The sequence below is a fragment of the Lonchura striata genome, chromosome 4 (genome assembly GCF_046129695.1).
Source record: "Lonchura striata isolate bLonStr1 chromosome 4, bLonStr1.mat, whole genome shotgun sequence".
Taxonomy (NCBI): domain Eukaryota; kingdom Metazoa; phylum Chordata; class Aves; order Passeriformes; family Estrildidae; genus Lonchura; species Lonchura striata.
Window position 1 is genome coordinate 15,256,659 of NC_134606.1, and position 22,847 is coordinate 15,279,505.

General features: G+C 38.8%; 2 protein-coding genes across 15 annotated transcripts in view; both read right to left on the reverse strand.

The window, feature by feature from the left end:
- Nucleotides 1-10,565: 10,565 nt before the first annotated feature.
- On the reverse strand, nucleotides 10,566-11,363 carry FGFBP2 (fibroblast growth factor binding protein 2). Its single transcript, XM_021554385.2, has one exon. The coding sequence runs from the start codon at nucleotides 11,154-11,156 to the stop codon at nucleotides 10,566-10,568; it is 591 nt and encodes a 196-aa protein (XP_021410060.1). The 5' UTR covers nucleotides 11,157-11,363.
- Nucleotides 11,364-13,572: 2,209 nt separating this feature from the next.
- Nucleotides 13,573-22,847, reverse strand: part of PROM1 (prominin 1) — a 61,727-nt gene continuing 52,452 nt past the window's right edge. For 8 of the 14 annotated variants that reach the window (XM_077782775.1, XM_077782767.1, XM_077782770.1 and 5 more), the window contains 9 exons: nucleotides 22,472-22,489; nucleotides 22,090-22,143; nucleotides 20,613-20,693; nucleotides 20,456-20,524; nucleotides 19,834-19,926; nucleotides 18,554-18,669; nucleotides 17,397-17,465; nucleotides 15,278-15,318; nucleotides 13,573-15,019 (listed from right to left, as the gene is read on the reverse strand). In XM_077782775.1, the coding sequence (XP_077638901.1) occupies nucleotides 15,300-15,318; nucleotides 17,397-17,465; nucleotides 18,554-18,669; nucleotides 19,834-19,926; nucleotides 20,456-20,524; nucleotides 20,613-20,693; nucleotides 22,090-22,143; nucleotides 22,472-22,489 (519 nt within the window). In that variant the 3' untranslated portion in view covers nucleotides 13,573-15,019; nucleotides 15,278-15,299. Of the gene's footprint in view, nucleotides 15,020-15,276; nucleotides 15,319-17,396; nucleotides 18,131-18,553; nucleotides 18,670-19,833; nucleotides 19,927-20,455; nucleotides 20,525-20,612; nucleotides 20,694-22,089; nucleotides 22,144-22,471; nucleotides 22,490-22,847 lie in introns of those variants that run through there. The other 6 variants (XM_077782776.1, XM_077782774.1, XM_021554429.2 and 3 more) reach the window with 4 other exon arrangements.

A 22,847-nucleotide genomic window follows, 5' to 3' on the forward strand; every position in this document is an offset into this window, starting at 1 on the left:
GGCTGGGGGTGTGCCAGAGACAGGGAAGGAACAGAGCCAGGACAGCTGACCCCAGGGCTATTCCATGCTGTATGACACTGCCCACAGCAGTAAAACTGGGGGTTGTCCTTCAAACCCAGCTTGGAGTCTTAGTGGGCGCCAGCCTGCTTGGGGGAGGTGTAAAGAAAATGTCTTTGCATCACTTGCTGTGGTTTCTCCCCTTTTCCCTTCACTCATTATAATGTATTTATCTCTACCCACATTCCTCCCTCTCTATTTCTCTCCCCCATCCCACTGGAGAGAGTGAATGACTGTGGGAGGCTTCACTGATGCCTGGGGTCACTTATCACAGAGACCTAAATCCTGCAAATAACTAACAGAAATTTTTATTTCAGTGGATTCCAGATGAAAATGAACCAACACAGGGCTCACTCCCAACACTTTTCCTTCACTAAAAATACTGATGTCCAAGCTGCATTCACACTGCCTTGGCTCCTAAACCACAGCAGTTACCACAGCAATGACAGCAGGAAGGTGCAGTCACAGTTGTGACAACTATTTGACTGACTTAGATTATTCCTTCTTTTTTTGAAGAAGCTATTTCAGCTACATAGAAAAAGTGGTCTTGGACTAACACAAGCTATGCCTCCACAAGGCATGTCAGCCCCAAAATGTGACCTGTCCACTGCGAGGATTAGCCATAAAGTTTATCTTCCATGACCCTTGGGTTACCCTTGAAACACAGTATAAGCTGTAGGGCTCCAGAGCTCACATCTGGAAGGGGCTCTGAAAACTCCTGCTGGAAGCTCAACAAGGCAGAAGAATGACCACAGAGGTCTGCATTTCACAGCTGCTGTGTGGGCTGGCAGCTCTCAGCATTCCCACATCTGACACAGCCCTCAAAAGGCACAGAGAAAGGACAAAGGAAATGGAAAAATCTTATTTGCCATTTTCATTTTAGTGATCTCAGCAGGTTCAGGTATGTAGTGAATAGATGCCAAGATAAAAAAAGTAAAAAAGTTTCCCAATCCATCTTTCCAAGTTTTAGTGCTATTTGTTATGGTCAGCAAAAGCTGAAAGCATTCACATACCTCAACATTTATGATAGATTTTGGGGTTGCTCAGTTAACTTAGAGAAGACAGGACATCTCTGAAGTGTTTTTTTCTTGGATCATTTCTAACTCTACAGCTCCTCCATGTGGAGACCATCAACAGACAAGAAATTAATAGTCCTAAACACTAGGTATTAATACCTTTCTAATGGTTTTGCAGAGAACTAGCAATATTCTAAATATTTAGGACTTAAAATAATTCAGTTCTTTTCAGCCAGAACTTTTTTGAAAATGGGCGAAAAGCAGTACATCAGAATATCACTGCTGAAGATGCAGCATTACAGTTCCAATTCCAGTTTAAATTACCACTTTCCCCTCTGATGTCACATGAATGCACCAAGTAACCTTTTACTAATTTTTAATTCTATTTGTTCTGTGCCTGTAGAGGAATCTCACATCTATGTCCTACTTCATGCCATCAGGGAATTCAGGGACGTTTCTCCTCTAAGTGGGTAAGAGGACCTAAGTCCTTGTTAACAAACCTGCTGGTTGGGAACAGGGCTGGAAGCTGTATCTGTTAAAGAACAGCCTTCCCATAACCACCTCCCACTTTGCTCATCCACAGCCTTCAGAATCTGAGTCCTTGACTATTTAACACAATCTTTAATTACTAGATAGTGACTATTATATGTGTATTGATGACACAGTCCAAATGACTTCAGGTTCTGCAGGAACAGATCCACCTGGACAGGCTGGATCAGGGGGCTGAGCCCAATTTGATGAGGTTTAACAAGGCTAAGTGCCAGGTCCTGCACATGGGTCACAACAACCCCAGGCAGTGCTGCAGGCTGGGGGAGAGTGGCTGGAAAGCAGCCTGGTGGAAAAGGACCTGGGGGTGCTGGTGACAATGGTGTTTGACCGTGGCTGAACAAGTCACACTGAGCAAGTGCCCAGGTGGCCAAGCAGGCCAATGGCCCTGGCCTGTATCAGCAATAGTGTGGCCAGCAGGAGCAGGGCAGTGATTGTCCCCTGTACTGGGGGACAAATCCTGTGTTCAGTTTTGGGTCCCTCACTGCAAGGAAGACATTGAGGTGCTGGAACATGTCCAGAGATGAGCAGTGGAGCTGGGGAAGGGGCTGGAGCAGAAGTTCCATGAAGAGCAGCTGAGGAGGGTGGGGGTGTTTAGCCTGGAGGAAAAGGGGCTCAGGGGAGACTTTGTCACTCTTCAGAACTACCTGAAAGGAGGTGGTAGCCAGGTGGGGGTTGGCCTTTGCTTCCAGGTAACAAGTGGCAGAACAGGAGGTCACAGCCACAAGTTCTGCTAGAGGCATATACTGGATATTAGGAAAAATTTCTTTACTGAAAGGCTGGTCAGACTGCTGAGAGAAGTGGTGGAATCACCATCCCTGGAAGTGTTCAAAAGCCATGTGGATGTGGCATTTGGGGATATGGTTTAGTGGTGAACACAGTGGTGCTAGGTCAGGATTTGACTCAGATCTGAAAATAAATGGAGCTACCCAGTTCCTTTTGACAATGGTATTTTACAGTACAGTTGAGCTCAGCAAAGTACCCTTAGACCTGCCTCATTTCAACACCACTAAAAGTCTAAAACTGCTCTGAACTAGGACAAGCTGCTGACTGAAGTGCTCTGTATGGTCTACATCAGAAAAGGGCTCAATGGCTGACCCACTGCTGTGGTAGGGGGTGAGATGGAGTGCACCAGACTGGATCAGGAATAAAAACTGCAACATTTCTACAGCTTCTGAAAGGTAAAAAGGAGATTTTTGAAGGGCAACAGAACTCATGAAATGATCTCACAAAATAATTTAAACCATAATTTATTTAAGCATTACATAAAGGGCAAAATTCACTTTATTCATTGCCATCTTCTTGCCATAATGACACTTGTAAATTTAAGTTTTGGAATAATCAGTGAAACCTTGGCATCATCAAAAGCCCTTTTCTCTTAACCCATCAATGTGTTCTCTGTTGAGCCAGCTACTCCAGACTAGCTGCTTAGTATTTGCACAAAGCTTTTTAAAAATATAAAACCACTAGGTTTTAAATATTATTTTTGTTCCTCTCCTTATCAGCTTTTTGTCCCTTCTCCAAATCATTGCATTTAAGGAGATAAACAGAAAGAATTGAAAAGTAATGATTTAAATTAAGTATAAACTTAATTAAACTGCTGCATTCAGATGGGAGATTCATATTAAACCCTGTGCTGGCACACATAGGCAGGACTATATTCACTGTATTCATATATTAACGGCACACTATATATATCAATCTGCACTTTGCAGCATGACAGATTTATGTCTGGAAGAAAAGATATGGAGGCAGATCCAACCAGAAGCAGCAAGACCTGAGAAAGGGATGGTTGGCAGGGCAGAGTTGCACCCATGTGCACCAGCCCCTGATGGCACAGCCGAGGCACACAGTGGGACAGGCTGGCTCTGCCTGGGAGCCCAAGGCTGCAGCGGGTGAGGGACAGGCTTTGTTCCCATGTGTGCACTCATCTAGCAGAATTACGAAACTGTGTGCTACATTTTTGTTTCTGCTTAAATACACCCATAGAAGTCTTTAATATCCTAGTTTCTGTCAACACATCTGCTGTCAGAGGCTCCCTTACATGTCTCTTTCCTAACCTTTTAAAGATGGATAATGATACGTCTGTGTCACACAGATGCAAGAAGCCATGCTTATATTTCTTTTTTTCTTTAAACACCCTGAAATGTACAAATAGTAGGAAATGTAGAAATAAAATGTATTACAATCTTAAACAATATCTACCACTGAGACACTTGTAGCTGAGAACAGTATTCTGTTGCATTCAGTTTTCCTTTCTAGGTCTGTGCTGACAAGTGATGCACTCACACAAAGCTGTTGTAGAAAGCACACTAGAAATTAAAATATTATATGTGTTTATATGGCAGGAATCATTTTTTAATAAATTTTACATTTGGCAGAAGAAACAAAGACATTAAAAACCTGAGAATGTCATTTTCAGCAGAATTTCTTCCTGTCTCTCAGATATTTACAATGTGCCTTCTCATAGATACTAAAGTCAGTCAGTTTTCTACACTGCTTTCTCATCCAAGACAGTTGACTTTTCTTTGCTCATGTAAATTATGCTGTAGCTGTAAAGTAGTCATATACTATTCTTTGCTATTTGAGTTAAACTAAAATGTAGATTTTTTAAAAAAGGCCATGATATACTCAGAAGAATATTTTTTTCTTGTGGTAAAGATTAAAAGTGATCTTTAAACAGTTATGACACAATCCTCCACCAAAACAATAACAACAAAAGAAACCCAAAGGAAAAAAAAAAAAAAAAAAACAAGAAAAACAACAAAAAACCCTAAAGAGATTAATAGTGAGGAAGAAAAAATATTGCTTGTTCCTTCAAATCATGATTGTTTCTATTGTGCTTCAAATGAAGTATGATCCTGCCAAAGAACATGCTGCTGCTGAGGTGAAATATGTAGAGTTCTATAAAAAGTTTTATAGTTCCCTAAGCCAAAGGGAAATGGTGTTTCTGATTTGTTTCAGCTGCTGATTTACCCTGGACTGAGATGTCCAAGTGCCATGTGATCAGTGTGAAGCAAAACCAAAGGACACTGAGCTGATTCCAACAATGCAAAAGACTTCAGGCCCAAGAAGGCAGGGGAAGCACACGACTGCACATGATGCTCTGTCCTTCAATGGCTCTTACCTCTCCTTGTCTGGTACATTGTGAAAATTCCTCCTGTCATCCTGGAATAGTTTCCCTTCACGGCAGACACCATGTGGATTTGTGCAGAGAGGTTTAACAAGTCATGGAGCATCTCTCTGGTGAGAGGACGTGGCATGGGATGGGTCATGGGGGACAGCAGTATCTGGGAAGATCTTGGGGAAAGAAAGACATCTTGTTCTGAAAAACCACAACTCTTCCTGCTCTGGCACCCACCTTTGGGGCAAACCCCCTGCCCATGGCCCAGGTTTACCAATGTGACTTGAAAGACATTGGTGTCTCTCCTGGTGTGGCCTCCACCCTCCTGCAGGGTCCTGCCAGCCACCCCTCCCGTGAGCAGAGCTGCTCCCAGGCTGTGCCTGCAGGACAGCCACAATCCAACACCTGGCAGCAACCCCCATGCCCAGCACTGTTCAGCAGCCCAGAGCCACGGCCCAACCCCAGCAGTGCAGCAGGGCCCAGAGAAAGCCAGGAGCACCCCCAGGGCCCCAGAGCACGCCAGGAGCACCCCCAGGGCCCCAGAGCTGCTCCTCCTGGGCCAGGCAGCTCGCTCAGAGGAGCCCTCCTCGAGGCTGTGTGAATTCCCCCCATGCCAAAACAGGTGCTGCTCAAACACTTGGGCTTCAGCTTCATTTGTGCCATCCGAGGCACCAAACAGCCATGACAGGCTCCAGTGATGTTTTCTGCACACAGATGTGGGAACCCTACTCCACAGTCCTTACTCCTGGCACCTTCCACCACTGACCAAATTATTCCAAGAGCATATTATTCCAAATTATTCCCCAGCTGCAAACACACATTTGTGGATTCCCATGGTAAACTTCTGGAGTGTAAGAAATAAGATCATTTTAGTACCTCACTGAGAGCATCCATATGTTGTCTGCATGTGCCTTGGAGTGGGGTGAGAGGGGAGAATGGGCACTCCTGCCCTCCTGCTGGGCTTTTTGGCAGAGGAAATGGAGGTCAGAGCCTGAATTTTGCTCACCATTTCCTTCATTGTGAAGCTTCTAGCCTAGTCTCTAGGCACTTTATTCACTTTATTACAGCTGCATTTGTTGGAGTGCCCTCATGTTACACCAGTAAGACAAATAAAGGGGCAACCAATGTCACCACCAGCACATTAACTTTTATGGGCCACAGCAGTAGTGACAGAGCAAGGCAGGGTTTTTACATCTGCAGCCAGCAGAATCTAAAAGGACACCTCTGTTTCCCTTCCTCACTACCAGCATGGTGAGCCCGAGGCAGCAGAGCCACCATGGGAGGGAGGCCTGGGCGAGCAGCAGGTTACACAAACAGTTTCATAACCCGCTGAGGAGGGCAGCGGGGAGGGGAACACGAACTTCCGCTCCACATCAGACATCTGCTCAATTTTATTCTTGTTCTGTACATATAGCAGCATAGCTGCTCTGGAAATCCAGACCTGGCCTCCTGCCTATCATTCAAGCAGTTTAATTTGGACTCAGGATGGAAAAGCAAACAACATGTCTGTGAGATAATATAAATGTCCTGTCATCTACTGACTGCACCTCATCTGCTTTGAGTTCTTACTCTTGTTCTTGTATATACCACTTCTATGTATGTACCAGATGCTTTTTGTCACAGTAAAATGATCTGTGAAGTGTGATTAGAACATTTCTAATTTGTAAGAGGAAAAGCAGAGAACTCCGAAAAAATCTCCTGTGGTGTGACCGACCCCTCTTCCAAGAAGAAAGCAGAGACTGGGAAAGGCAACAGCAAGAGAAACAGGAAAAAAGAGACAACCATAAAGCTTCTACAGAAGTAGGAAGAGCAGTGGGAAACTTTGGGGAAATTTAAATTTTTCCTTTGTCCTCTTGTGAGAGGTATCTGTCCCTAAAATCCATGCCATATTAACTATGACATCTACTGAAAAAATCAAGAATGCAAAATGTCATGCTGCATACAATGCAAGAATGACCAGAGAACACACCTAAACAATTCTCTCAGAAAACACCAGAGTGCACTACTGCGTAGCTGTCATCAACTCAGAATATGCTGCTTTAAACTTTGTCCAGTTGGTCTTGACAAGCTCCACAGATGGAGATTCCAGAGCAGTTCTGAGGAATCCATTCCTGTGTTTATCCTCCTTAATCAGAACTGTAACCAATTAATAAATTAATAACTTAATCAATTTTTGACCAGCATCTCTTTTCCTATCACACACATTAGTGAAGTGCCTGTATTCTGTACAGCTTTCTCATATGTACTGAGGGTCAGCTACTAGGTTCCCTCTCCAAGTCTTCAAGCTGAACTAAACCCATTCCCTTGGTCTTTTCTCACAGGAGTGTGCTTCAGTCCTCACCATCTTGATAGCTTTCCACTGGACCCACTCCAGTCTTTTTTGGATCTTAAGTGTGTCAAATACACATCCTTGCATACACAGGTTCTCCAGATGCTTGATTTTTATTTTTTCTTGGAGGCTTCCATTATCAAAGTAGCAAGTACTTGTGATGCTTCTATGGAAACCTAAACATGAGGATTCTGAGGCAGGTGGATACCTCACACTGCACTGAATTATCAGCAGAAGTAGCACCTGGATATCCATGGTCTCCCTGCCTGCAGGAATCCAGACAAGCTTTTTGGCCTGTTGTTCCTCTGTCAGGAAAATAGAGATAAATTCCACCTCCACTCAGATGGATTTCCTGAGCTACTTACATATACAGGACTAACTAGTTCACCTAAAAGAAATGGAACAGTAGGTTTCATTCATTCATTTGGTACCCAAAGATTGCACTAAACCCACCACAAACACTTCTCAATTCATCCTTTCATTAATGAATAGCACTTTCATACTCGGAAGGAAACTGAAATGTAACAACTGTATGTTTCTGGTGCTAAACACAATTAAATGGTAATGTAGCCAATACAGTCACAGTACTGTTACACTGAAGTGGAGTATTTCAGTTAACATCCAATTTTTAAACATTTTGAAAGCAAGATCATTATATTTAACTGAGTTGCTGAAGGTTGCATAGCGTTGCCTAATGAAATGCAATCCATGGCATGCATCACCTTCACCTCTTTCTAAAATGTGGTGCTTAACAATGGTCCCAAGTATGTTACAAAAAGCATTTTCTTAAAGGGGGGCCTTTGGTGCAAGACTGATTTCTGCTTTCAACCGTGAAACTTCAGGTGGCCATTCCAGGCAGCACAGTATAGGGAGCCCTTTGCAGCAGAGCCCTGCTCTACTGAAATGAGACACAAGCTCCCTGGGGAACAGCAGAATTAGTGATGGCCACACATTTTAGACTATATCAACAGTTCTACAAAGCAACAGAAAACTCTGCTGCCTCCTGAGCTCACTGTGTAAACAAAGAGAAGATGGCATGAAAAGGAAAATGTTCTTTTGGTGAATGGATGAAACCTCTTCTTTTCTCCCGCTAACAGTATGGTGGGTGACCGATTGTCCCAGATTTCTCCCAGTGCAATTCACTGTCTCATTTCTGTGGTCATTACTGCTGTGGATACTACTGCAAAATATTCACTCTGCAGAGTAGATTTTGCATCATACATAACAGGAGTTTTAATATATTTAAAAGCATACCTCTGGAAAATTCTTAACTTCCCCTTAACATCGTAAACAGTTCCTTAATACCACTTTGATGCATTGTGCATGTTTGCAATGAAACAATTATATTCATTTCTATGACAGAATTAGGTTAGTAGGTGTACTACTACATTTTTTACTCACAGCACAAGAGCCTGGCAATGGTAATTGGGATCACAAGTGAAAATGAACCACATTGCATTCATGGCAGAAAAAAATACAGCTTACACATTTTATCCGCATTCAAATTATATTTCTGCCTTGCACATACAACCTTCTGCTCTGTTCATGACTTGCTATTCTTTTACATATATATCAAGAGGTTAGGAGAAAGAAAATTATTTCAAGTTTTCTGGTACAAGGCATAAAGTTTAATGACTGGACAATCATGATCTGGAATTGTGTAGTGAAAATTCCAAATCTGTGAATAAAGCTGGAGAAGTACTTCAGTCAACAATACCTTGCAGAAATGTTGCAAGGCAAACACAGAGCACTATTAAATTCTACAGTGTGAAGTATTTCCAGCTACATCCCTGCTGTGAAACTCACTTGGGAACAAAAGTGATCATTGTTAAACAATAATCTGAATGTGATTGTGTTGTAATATGACAATAGGCCACTAGATCTTGTTTTGTGTTTTGAGGAGATTCAGGCAAGTGCCCAAGTTGCCAAGTAAGTTACTTTTCCGAATATCTACTGAAACCAAACATTAATAGTCCCACTAACAGGTCCTGGTAACACTGAACTCTGGTAAACACTTTTAATCTGCTATGTTCAGAAACATATTATTATATTACTGTCTTATTTCTACAGGGTTTTTTTTTTCCTGCTGGCTGAAACTCATTATTGTAATATAAACCTCATAACATTGAAAGTATTAATATTCATGCAAACTTGTTCACAGAGGAAAAGCAATGACTCAGACCTGTAATTTCTCTTACACATTCCACCAACAATCTCTTAAGAAACAAGTGTCAAATACTGTGACTTTATACAAACAGCACTAGTTAAAATTTCAAGAAAGCACACAAGTACCTTTTCAAAAAAACTTTTTTATTGTTTACACTATTATCATTAACAGCTTTCATCTCTAACAAACTGAAGTAAGTCAGTACACACAAAAACCTATGCAAGGTCAAGCAGATCCTAGGTTACATAAATGCAGTACACCTTGGTGTATAACTAGACAAAGGGCACTTAGTTCATCCTAACACTTTAAGCACAGTCAATCCAGTTCTGTGAATTTTTCAGAGCTGTTAAAAAGTTGCATTTTCATTTAAAACGGAAAAAGCTAAAAGATTTATAGAAATTACTGATTTTAAAGCAAAATTCCTACATCTAAATTATTACAATGCAGCAAGGATCCTTTTTCAGCTGTAATAGCATTGCTCTGCAAAACAAAAAAAAAAAAAAAAAAAAAACAAAAAAAGAGAAAATTAGTCAATTTTCTGTATTAGGCATAAATTATCATTAGCAGCCTAAACGCTTGCCAGCTCACACTGCATATATTCCCATTTCTTTCATGTTTGCCAGGCCCACTTATCAGCTCCTGGGTTTCTCTCTGAGCTGGAAGAGAAGTGGGTATAAAACCAATCACTTCTGCAATAAAGGACTTTGCCTTTTTAAATGCTAGCTGAAAACCTGAGGCTTACCAAACAAGTGCCTGCATGTGATCCCTTACTGCTCTGCAGTAACACACTCGCAAACCAGGACAGTCCACTTGGGTTTGCGCATTTCTGCAAGGGGTTTATGAACTAATTTTTAGAGTAAAATATTTCATTATTAACCAGCAGTTTTGATGAATAAGCTTTATTCCCTCAGACTCTGAATGCAGTTTGCTCTAACTAAAGCATTTGGCTAGATCTGATGCATTTGTTATTTATCTTACTTCCCTGGTATAAATCCAGAAGTCAGCACAAGAGGAAAGGAGTGACAGAAGGCAAAAATTAGCCCAATTCAAACAGTTAGAACTGAAATACATAGGATTAACAGATAGGGCAAATACCTCAGTACATACAAGACCTCACAGGAGGGTGTATGGGAATTCTGAATCAATATGGATCACTGGAAATTTAAGCTGCCTAGCCCCTCAAAAGCCTTGTAATGTTAGATTTTAGCAAGCGAGCTTAGCACCTCCCTGTCCACATCCTGGAGACCCCCAAAATCAAAGTACAATAGAATTACTCTTAGGTGTATTCTACTGTGCTTCCAGATTAGTTTTACCTGAAGCAAATCCTTAACCCCTAAGGATGCCAATGATGTAGGAGCAGACACCATGCAGAGATTCCCAGCAATGTTCCCGTGCCAGTTTCATCGCTTCTGTTTCATTTTCAGACCCTTGACCATGTTGGGTTGGGTCAGAGCTTTGCCCTGCTTCCCTCATAGGAATGGAAGCTTTCTGGACCAATTTTTCCTGATCTGCTAGATCTTCTGGCTCCACACCAGCTGCTATTTGCCTCATGAGAGCCTCCGGGGGAGCCTTTTGGCACATGGTGGTCTTCAACACTTCCATGGATTCGCAAGCGTGCGGGATCTTTCTGAGTTCTGCGGCGATCTGATTCCAGTAAATCTTTGGATTGTTTCTGAAAGCACGACAGACTGATGGCTTGCCAGTGAATTCACACCAGTAGGACATGCCTTGGCTTTTGCATTCAATTCTAAGTTTCATCTCCTCATCATCACCCCTCATGGTTATTGTGCAAACATCTTTGGTTTTAGTCCGAAATTTGATTTCTTCACCATTGCTTCTTTTCTTTGGCTTCAGCTTCTGTCCCAGTCCTCCCATGCCACAGATCACAACTAGGAAAAGGAGAGCAAAACTCTTCATGGTGAGAGGAGTGAACCAAGATCCTTGAACAACACGATCCAAAGAAGTAAAAGCAGTAAGTAAACGGCTGCTCACAATTTAAAGCCTTGGTGCACAAAGAAGCCTCTTTCCAGCTAAACATGAGATGGAAGGGTTGGGCATTTTTATAAAAATAATAAATCACACTTCAGTAGGCAAATGCTTGTAATTTATAGCCTGAGGGAGTGTCAAATAACCTTGGAAGTGTGAACTCCCAAGAAGGTAACAAGACAAGTCTTGTAAATGCAGTTAAAATACAGAACGATAGTTGTATAACTGAGAAGCACATTCCTATCCAGGATGAACATGTCATATTTGATTTTTAACAGATATTTTCCATTCTCCAGCTGCTTTATAGCTATCCTCATGCTAGAACTTGAAAGATGATATCAAACTAAAAAAAGATAGAAGTATCAAAGCAATCTCTGATGTCCTGGTAGTTGAAGTGTCCTGGTAAAAAAGCTGATTTGTAGAATGGGCTTTCTGTGGATTTTCACAGTATGGATGCAACTTTAGCTTTACCTTCTGTCCACACATGACATGCAGTGGGGATGCATGGAAGGATCAACTGCACATTCTTTGAGCCACGTAGGTACGCAAGAAAATAAATAAAGCTTAAGCAAAATAAGGTATTACAGGTCTAAAAAAATACCAAACATCTGGAAGTTTTATCATCATTTTCACATCACCAGTCACTTTCAGCCAACAGAGCAAGACCTTAGCAGAACTAACTTATCACAGGTCTCAGCAGCAGGGAACAGACCACAGAGCATGTCAGACAGGTATTTGCACTTCATCACTTTCTTATTTTTAAATAGATATTTTCCTATTTGTAATAAGTGAGCTGTAAAAATGCTGTAAAACAAAGGCAGGAGAACAGAAATATTGTAGTGCAGAATCCTGTCCTAGCAGTTTCTGCTGCAGTAACTAAAAACAGAGCTAAGAAAAAAATCACTGTAACTCCCTTAGCATTCAGAAGGTCTTGAGGAAAAATCCCTCCCCTGCTGTGGCAATCCACAGTACTTCTCTGGTAAGACCCCCATGAGGCACTTCTTCCAAAAACAAATATGCTACAGCCAGCTGACCTGACCAGCTCCTGGAAAGGGCTATTGAATTGTTTAGGTATGCTTCAGTAACTGTGGAGTGCTAGAAACCCTTGGTTTAAGACTGGCCATACATAATGGAACAGAACAGCAGTTTGTGTATTTGTCACTCCCTAGGTAGTGCTAAACAAAATACTACGGCAAAACCATTCCTTTTAACACAGATGGTAAAGCAGAACATCAACAACAAAAAAAGAGGGACAAGAGCCCCTTGCTGCTGTGGCAGCCCAGGTAACTTGAAAGCTGCCTGATTGAAGATGCAGCCACCTGAACAGCCATTCTGGGTATCCTATCCTTGTTCTTCCAGTCAGCGTGCCATCAAGTTCCTATGAGTAAATACCATTTGACAGAGAAAACAATCTTGTTTTCTTTTCATTCCCTCTCCATGGCTATTTTAATACCATTTTTAAAAGAAACCTCATCTCTAGCTTCTTTCCATCAGTTCCTCCTCTCTCTTCTAAGGCACAGTGGTGTGGTTCCAGCCAAGTCTTAGGACAATGGCATAAGCCTACTTATGACTTACCATTCACTCTTCCGTTGTTTTCTGGGGAGTCTTCTCACCCTTCAGCCAGTCAGAAGAATCTTGTTTACCCACCTCAAATCCCTCCTGCAAGCACTTGAATACCTCCTAATATATGACAAAAAAATGTATTGTCTACACTTTGTTATGCACAAGAGCACTGAGAATTTTTAGATTTTCTGAAGAGTCCAAAACAATTCAAAAGTTAATTTATACCAGTTTCAGATCTCTTGTTCTCAAAGTTTTTCATGTCTAATCACGAGAACAAATAAACCACAAGGACAAAGAGAAATATCAAAGTTTGGACTCAAATATATTTATGTGTTAGCTATTGTGTTCTCCACCAAGTGTTTGGCTCATTCTAATCTGACATTTCAGTCCTGTCTGCCTGTGCTTCAGATTAAACAGTTAGTGGTCTTTCATAACAGTAGAAGACAATTGTCCTTTTACAAGGAAAGCAAGGATGTCAGCAGTGAACTGTGTGAGCTGAAGAACCAGCAAATATTTAATTCTGCTGTCAGTGCTACACAGAAACAGGTATCCTGCACAGCTCATAGCTTGAATCCTACCATCTTTGCATAATTCACATTACTGGTGGAAGTTGCAAGCTCCCTCACCCAGAAAGTTCTTTCAGTCCTTCCTGCTGCAAAAGTAAAAGTCAAATATAGCAAAGATTTTTAATCAGGGTAAAGACATTCACTCTCATAAGATTTTAACTCTGTGCAACTCTTCTGGGCGATGTCTCCACAACAAAACAAGGGAGAACGCAACATAATGTAGTTAAGCAAGATCTTTTTTATTTAAATGAACTGGGAATATTTTCTCAAATTAAAAATAGAAACTTTTAAAAATATGCAGTTCTGAACATTACATATACACATATGCTACATACTGTCAATTAGAAATGTTTCCATTTATGACATAAATATGAAAAATTTAAGGTTATTCCGGATTAAAGACTGCTATCATTTTTCAGCATTTCTTTAAAATTATAATAATGATGTACAGGATTATCTCTACTTCAAGACAATGAACCCTGTTTGAAACAAAGTTAACAATAGTGATAGATGAAGAGATACTATTTTAGATCAATATATTGACTACTTCACCTGCCAGAAGGTTTTACACTGGTAACACAGTTTTGGCCTTGTTGATAAAGTTTACTGTTAACTAATTCAGCAATTCAACCATATGCCTAAATTCAGTTAAATAACTCTAACAGTACAAATGTTAACTCCAATTGCTAAACAGATTTGAATTTCAATATTGTAAATCACAGTACAGTATTATTTAGCAAAAATACTACCACTGCCTCCCAAGGAGCCACAGTGATACTATTAAGGACATTACAGAAGTGGGTGTGAAAGAAGAAAAGGAAGATAGAGAATGTAAAGCATTCCAAAAATTGCCAACATAGGACATCCCTCATGCTCTTTTTGAGTACTACTGAACTCTAGAAAGCTTAGCTTTTTCACTATATTATGCATCCCGCACACCCCGAACCCTCCCACCCAAAGTTTAAAAACAAACTTCTCCAAGAAGTCCCTTTCAGTTCTATACAGCAAAATCCACTAAATATTAAATTATTAAGGAAAAAAAAAAAAGTGATAAAACAAAACTGCAACTGAGCTTCACACAAAGAGACACTGTGGACCCCATTACAATCCAAATTTAGTCCAATGTAGTCATTCAAGAGCACCAAATAGCAACACTGATCATGCTGGTAAATTCATTTGTGAAGAGTATTATACAATATTAAAATCTTAACTAAACACTTAGAAGTTTTAAGAAAAATGTATATACAAAAGTCTCTGGTATACAAAATGTATTTTTATGTAAACGTGTATGTACTTTATTTAACACAAATCAACAATTTAAGATAAGAACTTGAACAATTTTAAGAGAATTGCTAGGCAAAGGCTGTTAATCTAATTAATTTATATACTGTGATGTAAGGTAGAAAGCCCAGTGTAAAAAAGTAAAAAAACAAAAAAACATTTTAATCCAAGCCTTGAACAGTGGTATTTGAGAGGCAGTGCCCTGATCACAAAATATTCTGTACAGTAGTTTATGGCATAACATTCAATAGTACATCTGGGATTTACAGTACAGCTGACATAAAACAAGTGGCTCAGGATCTGTCAGATGAATGGAAATGCCAATACGCTTGGAAGAACAATGATGTACTCCCATAGAAGAGTCTTGAGCCTCATTTATATAGCCTGGAAATAATAACAAAAAAATTAGGAAAAAATTTACGAAGACTGAATTTTAATATAATTTAAACAGAACAAAGGGAAAGATTTTAATACAAACATAAGTATGGCTGAATAACTTTTTTGATTTTAGACCTCACGCTTGCCTTGGCTTGTCTGGGGCAGTGTGATGTATAGCATACTCATTATTGCAGCAATCAGAGCAACCTTCCTCAAATAGTAAAGTAGTAATAGATCTAGAATTGATTTAAGTTTATTACTTACCCCTTAACACTTCCAATATGTGTTACCACTGTTCCACAGAGCTACATGAGAAAAACAAAAACAAACATAAAATAAACCCACCATTTTCTTTTGTCCACAAATGGAACAGAAATACTGTGTCTAAACTTAGGTAAGACAAGCTCAGTTGGCCTAAGATAGTCTCAATATTTTACTCATTTAATCAAGTATTTTTCAAACAAGAGGAAATAGATCCATGGTTTTCTCCACCAACCTTTCAGGTTATTTTTGTTTCACTATAGAAATAAATACTTGGATTGCCTATTCAACACTTCTCTTTTGTAAATTTAATCCAGCCTCATGTTTTGCTCTCACAAAAATGGTGGCTGCATTTGAGTTTATTTGTGCCTTTGACACATGTGTATATATATATATATATATATATATAAATACCTGTGTGAGACACATATACCTCATGTAGCTCTTACATGTACTTAGGTATCTTAGTGTTATAAAAACATTGCATCTCTTTTCAGCAAAATTATCCAGCTAATTCTGAAGGATAAAAAACCCCAAACCCAACCCTATGGCATTCTTTAAACCTGCAAAAGCATAGGCGTACAGAGATCTATTCAAAATCGTATCTCTCAAAGTATATCCAAAAATAATTTGTAGGAAATGAGAAAAATCAAGGATAGTATAAAAGCAAAGAGTATACTCAAATTTAATTTTATTCATATGGGAATGCCATACTGAGAAATTCAAAGCATGTATGCCATAATTAGCAGTTTTTCAAATTACCTCCATTAGCACATCAGAAGACAGCACTGCATCAAACTGAATTTGTAAATTTTAGCATTTTATCAAAATAAGTCAGGACTGAATTAGTGGATCTTTGTATAAAAGATTATTTTATGCTAGTAATTTTTAGGTTGTTCAGCAATGCTAAATGAAATTATCAATGACTATCGTAAGAAAACATGCTATGAACCTCAAAAATATTAACAGTCATATAAAAGATTCAAAGATCAGAAAAGGAATTCTAAGGCCTGGGAAATGATTGATTTTCTCTATTGTAAAATCTTGAAAATCCTTAAAACTGAGAGTCCTTAGATGTGCCAATGGAGAGATTTTTTGACTTAAACTCCTTGTCAGTTAATATGGGGAGTAAGCACCCTTAAATTGCAGAACAGACCACAGCTGTGATTGTAAATATCACTAAAAATATTGTTATATAAAGACTTTCTTCAGAAGGAGATATGGAATGAAGATTTGGTCAGTAAATAATTATTGTAAAATCCAGTCCTAAGTAATAGTAATAACCACCCTCATCATCATCACCAGATGTAACCATGAACTCTGTCAAGACCCAAACTTTGAGCTCTCTCTATTCACTTGTTATTTAAAGCATAGTGGTATCTTCTTTATAAATACTCAACCTATACATTCAGTCATGAAGTTGCAAAGTAAGGCACAGTGAGCTACAGATTTCAATCATAAATTTAAACCATTTTTAAGCAACTTGCAAGTTTTGCGAAAGCAAAAATGAAGTTATGGAATATAGAGTATTATCCTCCTGGAAACTGAGTCTTACAATTAGCTAATGTTTTACAGCACAGAAGCTGTAGAGGCAGAAAATAACCCAAACATTCTCCTTTTTTTAAACATATCTTGAGCTTCTTGCTTTGTGATGCTACATTCTAGTGCTACCCATGCACAAGCACCCATTTCCTACGTTCATGATTCCTGCATACCTGAAACACTTGCCTTTTACAGCAGATCTCTTCTCACCATTTAAGAAGTAAAACTACTCAGGATGCATTTCCATCCTACCACTTTCATCTGCTAACAGAGCATTTTAATAGGTTTGTCAACTTAGGACCAACCACTGTTCTCACTAAATACCTGATTACATGGATTTTAAGATCAAATTTACCAATTACTTTGTTTAATTGCAGGAAAATACCTCTATACCAGGTGTTATATAAAGAATATTTGAGAAATATACATCATACTGCATTTGCTACAGTGAATAATCATGCAAAAAGACCACCAGAGAATTAAGAGATTCACTTTAAAGCATGAAGAAAATTGGAAATGTGATTAAAAGAGAAGCTGAAGTAAGGACACATGAAGGCATGCAGTTTCAGACTTGGTTTACCTTGTAAAAACAGGATTGTGTATACCATATAAATTCTCTTTATGATAACCATTATTACCATTTTCCGTACTGTAATAAAATAAATACACCAAGAAAGACCATGTTAACTATAAGATGCACTATGTACAATATGGCTTCTAAGACATGTACATGGATGATGGTATTATATGCAAAAATACACTGTGTCTGTACAATAGAATATAACTTTTTCTTTGTAACATTCAGCAATTATGGTATAATTATAACTTTAAATTTTATAGTATTTTTATATTCTCCAAAAATCAATTAATTATTTCTCCATTCTTGTTGAGTTGGAGACTCTAATATAATCTATCAAGTCTGGAGAAAGAGAATGTTACCTCTTCTGAAGGAACAAGTTACATTAAAAATATAAACCCTCCCATATTAATAAAATAATTTCAATAAATATCAGCAAATGTCTTATGTTTTCATGGGTATATTTTCAAAATGAAAAAACACAGAAAAGAAGGAGTAATTAACTAACTAGACTCTAGTAAGTGAGAAATTTCAGTTGTACATGCCTGTTTGTACTCTACTGACTTGTCAATGTGCAATGAAAAACAACCACTGTGAAATGGGAGAAATGCAGTGCACAGGCTAACTGAACAATGAGCAAAACAAGGAGCAGAAAAGAAAACAGTAAAAAAACTGACAGGAAAATACGTAAGAATAGTTATCATAAAGTAAAATGCCAAGTCCCTGAGACAGAGGAACTGCAATTGAAAAAGGAAAGACTGGTTAGGAATAACTAAGACAGCAAGAAAGCAAATAATTAATTCAAGGAAACTACAAATAAGGCACAATTCACTTTAACAGGTTACTTAGCAAAGCTAAGAACTTGCACATTTGGGACTTATTTATATAAATGCTGCTCACAAAGCTCTGAAGACCTCATTCTGACATGAGATTCTCAAAGTCAGAGCCAGCTCCATCTGCATTCCTGGCAAGTCAAGGCTACCAAAGGCCACCTGCATGAAGCAGTTTGCAGGCACTGACCCAAACCTGCAGCATTACACAGGAACATGCAGTTCTACTCTGGCAGCACAGGTTTTAGAATTATAGAGCCTTCAGGAGAAACACTAGAAAAAACATTTTAATCCATTTGCCATTAAGTTTGTTTTGGAATATATACTTACTCATCATAAACATCCTCTGTATCCATCCTACGATAGTATTTAGAGAGTTTTACAGCAAAAATTATGGCAGGAATTAGAAACATTGAAGAGCCTCCCAAACCAAACCAGAAGGTATTCTGAAATAAAAGCAATAGGAAAATCAAGGAAAAAAGGTAATGGAGAAAACTAATCAGTAAAGTACTGAACCCCTGCTTGATATTCTAGCCATTGTTACCAAAAGAACAAAGAAGAAATTAGTTCTTGCAGTTCTTGTCAAAAGATGAGGTTGCAGCATTTTCTTAAGGCATTTTATAACTTGCAAACTGCAGCCCTGTTTGTGCAACTAATTTCATTATTATACAGTTGAGCTGAGTTATCACCTGGTGTTAAAATGATATTTCAAATTTGATTTGTATTGGCTTGAGGCATTTTAACTTCCAAGTGACTCAACTAAGTTCTATCATCAGGGAAACCATGGTCCATCTCTCACCAGAGGGGTAATGGCTCCACAAAGGAGAACAGCAGCTCTGTAATGTATGAGCTAATCAATGAGTACAACATAGATTAGGAGGTTTTCATGGTTAAGCATTACGAAACTAAACATTTCACAGTTAAGCATCATCAAGGCCAGAGTGTTTTGGCTTTGACTGATAATATGTATTACAGGTGGTGTGGTTAGGATCTGATTAAAGCGCCATAAGGCTAAGTAATAGTTTAGGAGGCATTTTAGGTCCTTTCCAGGCACATGGTGTCTAACTTTACTTTTAATACATGCTGTCCTCTTTCCAAGTCCTTTTGGCAAGATGAAAAAGCTATGATTTCCCTTCTATCCTGCTACAAGGCATGCACAATGTCTCCAACATACAGAAATTAATCAAGATCTGTCTGCTACAAGTTTAGTGATAAAAACTCATTCCAGTTTTCTAGATTTCAGGAAAGATACCTGAAAAGGTTTTTCCTTGGTATTTTCTACTTGCTTCCTGCCCACACCTCACCCCTGTAAGTTAGCAACAGTTACAGATGAAGCTTCAGATCTTTATGCTTTTCCATTTTCCCTTTCAAGGTGTTGTAGAATCAGTTAATTTTACAGAATTCTTGTTAATAGAAGCTTAAGTTTACTGAAAATCCAGGAAGTCCAGCACAGGTTTGTCTTTGGACTTGATCCATATCAGAATATTCTGCTTGCATAACTTTGTATGTGATACTTCAGAACAGTCGAGCCAGAATAATTAAATGCAGATGTATTTTGAAAGACTTTTCCCCTTGATGCCCCAATTCTGAGTAAAAAAAATGTTTCTTACCACAGAATCAGCTATATAGCTGCATAAAAAAATATCTACTGCTGTATCTATCACATTGGCAATAGGCTTGCATGCCGCTACTTCCATTGAAATCTGAAAAAAAAATGAGATAACAGTTTTAAGTATCTAACAAAATAAAATAAGAATCTCTAAACTTTCTTAAGTTATAGTTTACTAAATTGTTATGCCTTACCCTATTCAAATTCAAAATAAATAATAGTAGGATATGCTATAAACTGAAAGTCTCTTAAACACCAGCTTACTTTCTCAAAGGCTGCAGCTGACGAGAGAAAAATATAATAAGATGCTAACAACATCAATTTGAACTATGCAGGGTTAGGTTCAGTGAAGTACTGGCAAAATGGTAGATTTCAGGCTAGCCCTGAAAACAATACTGTTAAATTTGCACCGCATTCCAAACAACACAACTTATTTCCACTCTGTAAATGCAACAGAACTATAGGAGACTGGTTTTCCCACTCACAGTAAGTACAAATGTATTAAAACCTGAAATGATAAAACACACTATCAAAGTAAGATTATATTATTGATTTTATTACCAATGCTGTTTAGCTTTCTTATTTTTAAACACAGCTTCTCTAATAAAGTAAATGCAACTTACTGACTCCTTGACCCACTCCGTGTACTGCTCAAAGTAGCCTATTATGGTATCCATGTACTTTTTTGTCTCCTAGGACCAGATCAAAGAGAACAAAAGCAAATTAACCTCTATCTCTGTGACATCATAAATTAATGTACATTGATCAAATAGAGCTTACCTGGACAATAACTTGGGAAGCATTGTTATTTATGAGATCCTGGGCAGCATTAACAGCACTAATGACATTTTTCACCTTAACCTGGACAGGAAGAGATTATGTTTAATATAAACAAATCCCCTTCAGGCTTTTGCAATGGCTCTATATGGCCACTGCCAGGAACCTTGACAAACCAGTGCCACTGTCTTGTCAAAACCTGACAAAAAATACATTTACAGACAGAACATGAGCCTGCCTAAGGATTCAAGATCATCTCAATATTGTCTCATTCCAAAAAAGGATGAGTCAGTGGACACGATGTGGTATCTTCTCCTGGAACCTACATAACTAATTTACATACTAGGAGAGGTTTTATCTTCACTCTCTTTTTTCAATCAATGTCTGCATATACACTACAAACACACAAAGTGCACAGGAAGAAAACAGTGGGCCATATACCATCACAACTCTTGATGACTGAAGTAGTTCATATTCTGTACAGCCAGAATATGCCTCTAATCAACTACCTGAAGGACTCAAGTATTTTTTCATACCCCTATAAATTCTCTCACAGAACACACACAAAGGACAGTGTACACAGAGCCTGAACATGCAGAGATGCTTCTTACATACACTTTAGAGTCAAACATCATTCCTTTCTTATCAACACCTTACATCATGGCTTCTTCCCTTCTCACCCACTTTCAAATCACAGATTCTAACAAATACCTAGCTGCTCTGCTGCTGTGGATGGGTGAAAAATGTAATGAGAAGCCCTAAGGTAGGTATGGCCCATAAAGTTGTTGAGACTACAACTCTGCTACTAGTGTGGCTGTATTCCTGCTACCAAAGACAAGGCAGGCTGGTGGCTGAAAGCTTTACTTCCAGGAAAGCAATCATCCTGTTGCTCATTTTCTGGCAGTGAAGCCAGCTGGTCTCACTGTGGTGCAGGCACTACTTAGAGGGGAAACGTGGGCTGCCCTGGAAAAGCCTCTAAACAGATCCAGAATCCTAGAGCAAGGCTGACGGTGCAGAAGCAGGAACACAATGAGTAAAACCTAAGGAAACAGCCCTCAGTGGGAGCTGGGCATGGAACAAAAGCTGGTTAAGGATGTGAATCACATAGCTCTCTTTTATCAGTTTTACTTTTGCATTGTGTTTTGTGGTTGTTCCCCCAAGGTTTTGCTTTCAAGGATTCTAGAAAAGACATTCTGAGGAAAATGAGTAACACACTATATAGACTGGTACTGAAGCCTATTTTATCACCTGAGAGTTCAGTTTATAATTCATAGTCCCCAAACCATCCTAAATTTTCTTTTTTTTATTTTCCTTTATGCAGAAGAAAGATCTAAATCCTTATTACTTCCTGAATGCATTACAATCTCTTGCAATAATGGAACAGCTAGAAACAGAAGAAAACTGCTGAAAATACATGCCCTGCATATATGGCAGGATTTAAAACAGAAAAATGTTCCTGTTGCCAGAAAGAAAAGCTTACCATAAGTTCAGATGAAGTCCTCTTCAGTAACCTAATGCTCTGATTTAAAGTACTCTATTGGAAAGGAAGGAAAAAAAAAGCTTCAAGTTCTTACTACAGGTAAGAGCCCACGTGTTTTAAGCTTATATTTAAGCTTTGATCTTCTACAGACTATTTTGTTATTAGTACTACAAATCACATTGTATACAACAGTAACAACAGCTGCATTAGAATTAATACATTGTGGGTTTAATCACTGAATCAGTACTTCACCAACAGCACTGATTTAACTGAAATTAGATGCAACAAACTAAGATTGGAGGAAAGATGGAACAGTTAAACTCAGACCCACATGTTCAGAGAATTCTATATTGTGCAATTTCTGAAGGGAAAAAGCACTTACCCTAGCTTTAACATATTTCTTGACAGTCAGTTTTGTAAAAGAAAAAAGAGATGAGAATAATTAGGAGTTAATTAGGAAAGAACAGCACAGAATCAGAGTGGACCAGAAGACCTAGTATATTTCTAAAAGTGGTGCAGACACACAATATCAGATGCTAGGATAAACTAAAAGTCTTCATGATATATGGAGGAAAAAGCAACACCTAACATGAAGGAGAGTCACAGCTTGACACAGGACTGCATCGAAATCAGGCAGAAGCAGCTCTTTTGCATCTTTCATAGCATCAATCAAAAAGACTTTGGCTCTACATACTAATCCCAGGAGTTCCCAATTCCAATACTGTTGATTGCCACCTCCAAAAAATAAAGTGTCAAAG